This window comes from Pituophis catenifer, unplaced genomic scaffold, assembly GCF_029215685.1.
Source record: "Pituophis catenifer annectens isolate HBS135680 unplaced genomic scaffold, rPitCat1.0.hap2 SCAF_17, whole genome shotgun sequence".
Lineage (NCBI taxonomy): Eukaryota > Metazoa > Chordata > Lepidosauria > Squamata > Colubridae > Pituophis > Pituophis catenifer.
This window is the reverse complement of record NW_027256897.1, coordinates 4,651,095-4,660,985: the sequence shown is the minus strand read 5'-3', so window position 1 is coordinate 4,660,985 and position 9,891 is coordinate 4,651,095. Positions and strand designations below refer to the sequence as shown.

General features: G+C 41.9%; 1 protein-coding gene across 2 annotated transcripts in view; it reads right to left on the bottom strand.

Annotated features, from left to right (window-relative positions):
* Nucleotides 1-5,804: 5,804 nt before the first annotated feature.
* The window catches only part of URM1 (ubiquitin related modifier 1), an 18,573-nt gene continuing 14,486 nt past the window's right edge, over nucleotides 5,805-9,891 (bottom strand). For both annotated transcript variants that reach the window (XM_070955677.1, XM_070955678.1), the window contains 3 exons: nucleotides 8,726-8,807; nucleotides 7,182-7,230; nucleotides 5,805-6,591 (listed from right to left, as the gene is read on the bottom strand). In XM_070955677.1, coding sequence (XP_070811778.1) covers nucleotides 6,523-6,591; nucleotides 7,182-7,230; nucleotides 8,726-8,807 — 200 coding nt within the window. In that variant the 3' untranslated portion in view covers nucleotides 5,805-6,522. The remainder of the gene's footprint in view (nucleotides 6,592-7,181; nucleotides 7,231-8,725; nucleotides 8,808-9,891) is intronic.

Here is a 9,891-nt window from a genome sequence, read left to right as displayed (position 1 = left end):
CCGATTGGATGCCAAGTTATGATTTTAACGTGTATCTTATTTGCTTTATGTATTATTTTATTGTAGAATTTTTAACTGGATAGTCCTTGAGTGGGTTTATTATTATTATTATTTGTTCCGGTCTTTTGACTGTAATAAACACTGACTTGGCCTGACAAGGAATTATTGTATGTTTAAACTGGCATTAAGTCAAACATCATACGGTTCCTAGATATGCTACTTTTCTACATGCAGGGAGATTTCATTGGAATCTGTTTAGCTGTGTTCTCTTGATTTGCAATTTAAATGCTATAGTATGGCCAATCTAGTTAGCTCAGGGTTGCAGGCAAAACTCTAAATGGAATAGTGCGGTTTGAGGATCAGGGTTTAATGAAATTTGGGGATACAGTGGGTCTGTCTGTCTGTCTGTCTGCATGTGTGTATGAATATCCCCAAATTTCACTGAATCCTGATATATATATATAAAATTTATATTTTGCTGATAAAGAAATAAAGGGAGACTAGTATAGATCTATTTCTATATATGTGTGTGTGTGTGTAATATTATATATATATATATATATATATATATATATATATATATATATATATATATATATAAAAACCTCAGAAAACAAATATATATATATGATACATATATTATACATACATATTCACACACACATATATAATAATAATATAATACACCACATTAGTGCACTATACAGTAAATTGCTATCTCAGGATAAAATTCTCCTTCAAATCATACCCTTTTGCAGCCAAAGGAGTATTTTCCCTCCATTTGTGTGACTAAGAAGCAATTTCAAAGGGTTCAGAAATCAACAAATTGTCTTACAGGGGAAAAAAAAATACTTCTAAATACAAACGTGTCTTAGCAGAGTAACTCTTTAAGACAGTGGTTCTCAATCTTTTCTTCACCACACACTCCTTTAAATACCTTTTGTGGCCACGGACTATGGCCACGGACCCCCCCACGGCTTAACTCAAGATTTAAACTGAGACATTTCTTCAAGACTTCACGGACCCCGTGGGACGACATCGCGCCTCCCCCGCCCTCCCCCCCACCCAGGAGTCTACAGACCACAGATTGAGAACCACTGACCATTAAGACATGACCAGAGAGAGAAGTGAAGGAAGGATGAATTGAACACACCTTGGGAAAAAAAAAAAAGATTTGAGATGGAAAAATGGCAAGAAACGTGAAAGTAAATCGATTTAACAAGGGATTTTCTCACTACTGTACGTAACAGTGAAGAGCCGCAGGTAAAAAGCAACTTAAACAATTAACTTAAGCAATGGATAAACAATTAATTCACCCTGCATTTTATTTTATTTTTTAGTAATATTAACCAGCTAAATTTAAAATTGACCATGATTTTTAAAAAGAAAAAGAAAAGAGGACTGGTTTGAATGGCCTGGGGATTTCTGGAACTGCTTGAAGGAATTATTATTATTATTATTATTATTATTATTATTATTATTATTATTATTATTATTATTATTATTATTATTTTACCTGAAAGATAAACCTAGTTATTGTAACTGGGAAGCATGCTGTTGGAAAACCACAAGCCATTTGCACTGATTTTACTTCGAAACACAAATGAGTTAATCACTGGCTAATCAGCAGCATCAGGAATGAGCGAGTTTTGCGATTTTTAATTTTAAAAAGAAGATTTTTTATTATTATTATTTTGAAGAGCACTGCTTCCAAGAACTAGAAGCTGGAAACTGGAATTAGGAGTCACACACAGTGTGACTCCTAATTCCACAGGAGCCTGAGTGGCGTAGGAGGCTAATGCCTCCTACTAAGGCAGCATTTAACATCCAGCTGCCTGCAATTACTGCGAGTTCAATTCTCCCCAGGCTCAAGGTCGACTCAGCCTTCCATCCTTTCTAAGGTGGGTAAAATGAGGACCCGGTTTGTGGGGGGCAATAAGATGACTTTGTATAAAATATACAAAAGTATGAAGGCTATTGCTTAACGCATTGTAAGCCACCCTGAGTCTCCGGAGAAGGGCGGCATATAAATTTTTTTTTTTTAAAAAAACAGTGGAGTCACACACAGTCTTTATATAGATCTATATCTCCATTTGTCCAGGATTCAGAACATTTTTAGCGCAATTTCCTTCTGTTAAAAGTCTGGATGCCTAAACTTACTAACCATCATGCGCTCAATGTAGGGCTTAATTACACAAACCTGGTTCAAGCCCAATGCTAAGATTGGGAGGAATTTTGTGGGTTGTTGTGTTAAGAAACAAAAATCAAGAATCCACAGTTTTTAAGCTTGCATTTTCTAACAACTTTGAAAATTGAATCAAGTTTATTGGGTGCCACTGGCAACAATATTGCTACGAATTAGATAAAGCTGCTTGTTTGAACAAAAAAAGCTACATGGTGATTTAGCAAAACTGCAATATTTTCCCCAAATAAGATACACAGAAACACAAAATGTACCCATTTTGTAACTCCTGGGAACCATTACTTCCTTCCAATGTTGGGAAAGGGGGCGTGGCTAATCAGTGCCCCGCCTCTTTTCCAGGGTCAACTTCCTGCAAACTTTTTTCTTCCCCCTATTTCCCAGGCAATGTTTCCCCCAAGTAATCTTATTGAAAAATTTATTTTTATTAAAGGTATTTTGTATCAAACCGTTGTTTAATTGTTCTTTTGGCTTTGCGGACACCTGTGATTGTTGGAAGCTGTATTTGGAGACGGTTCTTAATATACATTGTTTTTTAAAAAAAAAAGCTTTTTTCTCTCATTTTTTATTTTTTAAACCTGCTCTCCTGTCTATCAAGGTTTCTTGGGATGTATTCCAGAAATATCATTTTTAACTGGCTTCACAAGCCGGAGTTAGTGAGTTCCATCGTTCTGTTTTGATGGAACCAGAGAACTTGCTTTAAAAATTGCTGATGATTCGTTTCATTTGCTTTGTGCGTTTAATATTAAAAGAGCAAAAAAAATAAAAATAAATCAGCCCTGTTTGAAGACAAGACAGAAAAGAGGGGGGGGGGAATCAAGCAGGGTTGACTGGTGGTTAGAATTAGCCCAGAAGATCTGAGAAGATATTTTAAAACAGGCACATTTTTGTAGTAAAGATTTGCTAGAAAAGGAAATTATTTCAGAAGAGAATATTTTGTCCGGTGATTTGTTCCCTTGGCTTGCTCTTATTCCCTGGAATTCAGTCTTTTAAACTTTTTTTTCCCCCTTGGGTCCAAAGTATTTTAAACATTCCAATTTTATTTTTTTTCCTTACTCTGTCTCTGGAGTGTCTCAGTCATCCAGTTATGGATGCTTTTTCAAGAGGCAACTGGACTTTCTTCTTATTCTTTTGAAGACGTTTCGCTTCTCATCCAAGGAGCTTCCTCAGCTCAAAAGAATAACAAGAAAAGTCCAGTTGCCTCTTGAAAAAGCACCTTTGGAGAATTTCTCCTTACTCCAAGCAATTTTCTTAAAACAGGGGCTTAAATTTCACCCCTGAAAGATTCACCTTCTTTTAAGCATCAGAAAGAATCTGGCAATACCTTTTCCAGACTAAAGTATTTTATTAAAAAGCACCCACCTTTCCGGAATTATGAATTAGTTCATAAAACATGTTGGCAATTCTTCTGAATGGACCCCAAGATTTGCGCTTGGACCATCCCCGCCTAAACTTTTACAGCTTTGCTAGATAAAAATGTTCAGCTCTGCAGATTTTACTGGGCTGATTAAACTGGATACATTAAATCTGCTGATTCATAGGATTGTGGTTTTTTTTTTTTTTTTTTTTTAAAGGATTGACAGCCCTTTAATCATCCTGGGAGTTTCCTTCAGCATTTATATTGAAAAATCATGTATAATTTACACATCCAGAATTTGAACAGGGATATTTGCTGGGATTTTTTTTCGTTTTTGTTTTTGCAAACCCATTAAACTCAAAAGTCAATTTTGCCGCTGGTGTCGGCGGCCTTGGGAAAAACAGAAATGTGGCCAGTTCTTTTTGAGTCCTCTTCCATATGTCTTGCGGTTTGGATCCTGCCCCACAAAAAAGGCCATTTCTGAGCATGTACAAAAATCACCGATCGATAGCTAACTTCTGAAGGGTTGGGTTCAAATCTCTCTGCATCTCGCTTTAATCAATGGATTCTTTAGGTTGGCCAGCTGACAGGAAACCTGCAGAAATTTTGAATTTCTTGCTCCACATCTCTACCCCACAAATCTTGAATGGAAAAGCAACAGCAAAGCGTCGCTTCAAGATCTGCACCATTGTATCTTAGGAATGCAATTTCGAGAAAGATTGCTTTGCAGATTATAAATTCGGAGATATTTGTGTTTATTTCTCTTTTCTCCCCTTCGGTCAGTCGATTGCCTGGCTCTGCCCACTACGGTGGGTGTATCTGATTTTTTAAAAAATCAAAATAAAATCAGAACTTAAAACTATGCACGCAGAGAGAGAAATTACAATCCCGCCTTTGCAAACGCACTCAGCTTTTCGGTTTGCATTGTTGACGCGAGGTTTGACGTCTCTCGTCGGCTGTCTCTTTGGAGTTTATTAAAATTACGTTTCTGCCCTCGGTGCGGGGAATAGGGTGCAGTAGATCTACCACCAGTGATCCAGAAAATATCAACAATTGGGAAAAATTAAATCCCTTCCCCCTCCATGAAACAGTTCCCTTGTACAAGCATATTCAGTTCTAGGCTGGACGGAACCGAGGTTTTCAGTCATAAAAATGAATGTCCTGAACATTAGATCACTTTTCTCCAACTTGGTGCCTTCCAGATGTACTAGATCTCCGGTTTCTAGAATACCATTTGGGGAATTCGGAGGATTTGATAGCAAGGCTCTTCCTCAAAATGTACCAAGCCACACGCACGTCCGCCATTTTGCAATCCAGGCAGACCAATGGCCCAACTTCACTTGAGGAAACCGTTACAAACAAGAATTATCCGCAGATGAAATGGGACAAATTTAACGTTGGAATTGAAAAATAAAAGGCGAGCCAGAGTTATTATAAGATACGGGACAAATTTTATCCATTTGTTGGAACGGAAAGGAGGGATGAAAAATATGAACTGACTAGAACTTATAGAACAGAGAACTAAGGGTATGTATGTAACTACAATAGAATGAAAGAGGATAAAGACAAATGTATAAGTAATATAGATAGAAAAATGATGTCTTTATATATGTAAATACTGAATAGACCAAATGTATATAAGTAGCAAGGTATAAGGTAAAGGTTCCCCTCACACATCTGTGCTAGTTGTTCCCAACTCTAGGGGGCAGTGCTCATCTCCGTTTCAAAGCCGAAGAGCCAGCGCTGTCTGAAGACGTCTCCGTGGTCAGGTGGCTGGCATGACTCAACGCCAAAGGCACACGGAACGCTGTTACCTTCCCACCAAAGGTGGTCCCTATTTTTCTACTTGCATTTTTTACCTGCTTTCGAACTGCTAGGTTGGCAGAAGCTGGAAGAAGTCACGGGAGCTCACCCCGTTACACTGCGCCGGGGATTCGAACCGCTGAACTGCCGACCTTTCGATTGACAAGCTCAGCGTCTTAGCCACTGAGCCACCGCGTCCCTATTAGCAAGGTGTATATGATACTTATTGTTTATTTTAGTATGTATGGCAAAGATAATGCCAGGACGGTTACACTGTGTCCAATGTTTTAATATGTGTTTAATAAAAAATTTTCAAAAAAAAAAAGAATTATCCGCAGATAACACAGGAGCAGGGGTGGGGGGTAGCCGTTTTATTCGTTGCTAAAGACGCTGACAACAGAGTGGGCCTTTGGCATCCCTGATGAAAAGACACACAAACCGCGGTTAGCAGGTGAAATATTAGCAAAGGAAGCTCTGCACAATATTTATTTAAAATATAGGTACAAGAAAGGCAAGCGAGGGAATCAGAATAGCAGGAGTTGGAGATCTCCGAGTCCAACCTCATGGGCAGGCAGGAGACTCTAGACCAGTCCAGATTTTTGCACAACCTTGGCCCACGCATAGCACACACCCTAAATTCAAAGCAAGCATTTGTAGGTGGGCTGCCCCAGTTAATTTTTCAGCTCAGTTACCGAAATGCTGGTTGGGAAGTCTGCGGATCAAAATGGAGGGGTAAGCCAAGTGGTACTGTGGTCTAAAGGCCTGGAAGGCTGGATCAGAGACGGAGAAGGTCCCTGCCCTTATCACATCCCATCCCTGGGATTGTCTCTTCTGGCTGCTAGGGAGAAAGAAGATGGCGACTTCTTGTTCACTTGAAAGCAAACAGGCACTGCAAATAACCACGGGGCTCAGCTGCAGCTCTCCGGTTTCCCTCCTCATTTCTCAAGAGTCAACAACGGCTCGGGGGGCTCGCCCGACCCACAGCCCAAGAGAAAACGTTCCAGGGTTACATTCTTCCCATCCAAAGCTGGGATTCAACCCTGCAGGTCCAGGCTCTTCCCAAAAAAATTTTGGCTTTCTTACGAAGTTGGCTCAACCGAAAGGCTGTTTAGTTTTGTCCTTGCTGGTTTAGGATTGCCCCACTCCCTGGCGCGGGGGGGGGCTAACCCCCGTGTAAAGTGGAGATGAAAACCACATGATCTTGGTCTTGCAGTTGATAGTCCAGGTTGCCCTGAAGGAAGGAAGGAAGGAAGGAAGGAAGGAAGGAAGGAAGGAAGGAAGGAAGGAAGGAAGGAAGAAAGCAAAGGAGAGTCAATGAAGGAGATGAGCAGACAGAGCTGGAAGGCGGAGTGAAATACGTCATCGGTTTGGCATCTTTGCGCCGCCACAAGAGATCCAATTCCAGCTGCCATTGAATTCTGCTTATTCATTTATTTATTTGCAAAATTGATTGGCATCTTACCCAGGGTAACTCTTTCTGTTGACCCTTAGCTAGTGCTGACCGATAGTTAACTGGGTTCTTGTGGGCTTAAACAATAAATCTTTCTGAACTACCACTCAACCTGTGGCCCCGATCCTTTGCTCCTGACAGTCAAGGGATGATTTGGAAGGCGCTGAAATCCATTTTGTTCCTCCACCATCCAGAGGAAATGCCCCAAACTAGCCAAGGGGCATCAAATAAGACAGGGATGCTTCATTTCAGCATCCAGAAAGGAAAGGGAAGGGGCGCCCCCAAAACCTGACACCACAACCCCTTTGGGACCTCCCTTCTGGCCACCGCAGAAAATAAGACACCTTCCGCATAACCAAAGTGAGACATACCATCAGCTCCCAATCTGCATCATTAATAAGCACCAGGATTCCTGGGCGCCTACAGGGAAAAATCAGAGAAGCTGTTAAGAGAAACAGGTTTCGGGTCTAGAAACATGCACGGCAGTGGCAGGATTTGTTAGGCGCACGCTCAAACCGTGTTCCATCGCCGATTTATTTCCGCTCTCAAAAAACTTCTCCCAAGGTTCAGCCAAGATCTATTTCCTATACATGAATTAAATTTGAGTTTTTAGAACTCCAGGCCTTGGAAATGTTGCCGTACGCTGGTACTATGACCCTTCCTTCTTTTAATCGTCTTTGAAGGAGACAACCCCTATAATTTTCACGGCTTCCTTGCTGCATTTAGTCTTGCCCTCTCTAACTAGCGACATCCATCACAACGGCGAGCTGCAAATTTAGTCCAGCCTACTTAGCTTCTTACGGGGCGCTTGCAAATCCGTTTGCAACAGCTGACGTTAAGGACTAAAGCGTTTTTTTCTTTTCCTTGCCGATTTTCGGATTGCGCCCACCTTAAATAAAAGTTTTTGGGGTGGTCTCGTTTGGAAGGTCCTTGGAGGCTTAAGTGCCCCGAAGGTTTGAGTGGCAGAGGGCCTTGAGGCCGAGCATCCCCGGTTAGCATCAGGATAGGCTGTGACTGATAGAGAGATACCCTTCCTAACAACGCTCCAAGGCAGCACGTCATCAGCGGCTTGGTACAATCCTGTTCATCCCTGTAATTTAAATCTGCCCTGCGGACTGAGCACAGGGGGGGGGGGGAGCCAATGCGGTGCGGGTGGGTGGGGAAAAAAGCGAAGTAGCAGCTGAGATTCCCACGGAAAGCCTGCGAGGTCGACAGGAATCCCCCCCCCCCCCGTCTATCTTCGGCTTCCTAGCAATCGATTTTTTCCCAGGGTTTGGAAGAGGGGGGAAAGAACTGGCGCCCCCCGCTGCCCTCCCACACCGAATTGTGGGTGGGGAATGGGATGATTGCTAACCAGGCCTGTCCTGATCTCACTGCAGAGAGGAAATTTAGGAAGGGGTGGGAGGACTTGAAAAGGAGGAGGATTTCCACAAAGGATCCCTCCGTTTCTTCTAGAGGCGGATGGTGGCGGAAGGCACCACCGAAGACGTCAAGTTACGGGAGAGCAGCGCACGCTCTCCAACGGACAGGGGCAGTGTGGCGTGGAGGATTAGGAAGACAGGCCCAGCTCAGGGAGCGATAATTGGTTTCCCTTCTCCGCTTAGGACCGAACGCGGAGGGTTAAAGCCTCTACAATCGGAGGGCGCTTAAAACAAACAAACAAACAAAAAGAGCATGCAGTAAAGCAGACACAAAATCGATGCGGATGCCCATCCTACGACCAGGCACCGGCTGGGCTTAGTTTTTGAAAGAGGGAGTAAATGGCTCGAATTTAGCCACTTACTCCCTTGCAAGTTGGGGCCCTTGCGAGAGAAATTCCTTAGAAGGCGGTTTCCCTCTCTTAAGGCTGCCAGTTTGCAAAGGAGAAAACTGCGAGTCTCTGTGCTATTGTGTGCCTGCGTGTGTATGTACTCACACTGAGTCTCCTTGCACAAATAATTCAGGCCTCTCTTTCAGCAGGTTTCCTTTGATCCACGTCAGCAAATGTCGGAGGTTCCCTATAATAATAATAATAATAATAATAATAATAATAATAATAATAATAATAACCCCACACAATTAAAAGAAGACCTCGCTGGGAAGCAATATATCGCAAGCTCCAAGATTGCCTTTTCTCCCCTATCCCTTAATTCCGCACAATCGTTCGTTGCTCCCTTTAGGAAAAGGTCCCCCATCCCACTCCGACTTCCCCTCCTCCTATCTCCCCCTCCCCTCTTTCTTGTTTTAGTATCAATTTAACCGACAAAAACGCCCCCCCCCCCCGGAAAACAATTTTCTTTGAGGGGGAACGATAACATCAGCTCATTTTGTCCTGGGGAGATGAGAAGCGGTGGGTGGCGCAGAGGAAATTAATTGGTTAAAGGGATCTTTTTTTAAAAAAAGGAAAGCAGGCTGGTTAATACTTCATTGGGGGGGGTGTTTTCCCCCCCCCCCTCCTTCCCCCAGTATTTCTGCTCTTTTTGTCTTTCCGCAGAGCTTGGTGGTTCTTAAAAAGTCACTCAGCTGGACTACTCCGGGGTGTCTCTTAAGGACACTGCATCAGCCCTCTGCGTAAAGTAGGTGTTAATACTAACGCTCGGTTAAAATAGCAAATATTTAGCCTCCTCCTCCCCCCCGACTCATAATTTCAGCCCACCCCATCTTCAAATTATCTTGAAATCCTACCACCAAATCCTACCCCACCCCGTCGATCAAGACAGGGCCGTAATATTAATACTGGTCCTCTTACCGCAGGACGGGATAGATAGAAGGACAGTGATCCAGGTCAGTGCCCATTAAGAACGATAAATTATATTTATTTTATTTTATTTATTTATTTAGCCGAGTACATATTAGATTATATATATATAAGCATGAATTGAAGACATAAAATGAATACAATTAAAGGGAACATTAGGACAGGGATGGTAGACAGGCTGGTGCTCTTATTTTTATTAATTTTATTAATTTTACAACAACACAACACAACACAACATACAAACACACACTATGTGTTTCTTTCTACGTATCAGTTTCGTTCCTCTTACCTTCTCCTTGCTACATTCCCCTTTTTTCTCATCCTTTATTATCTTTATCATCATC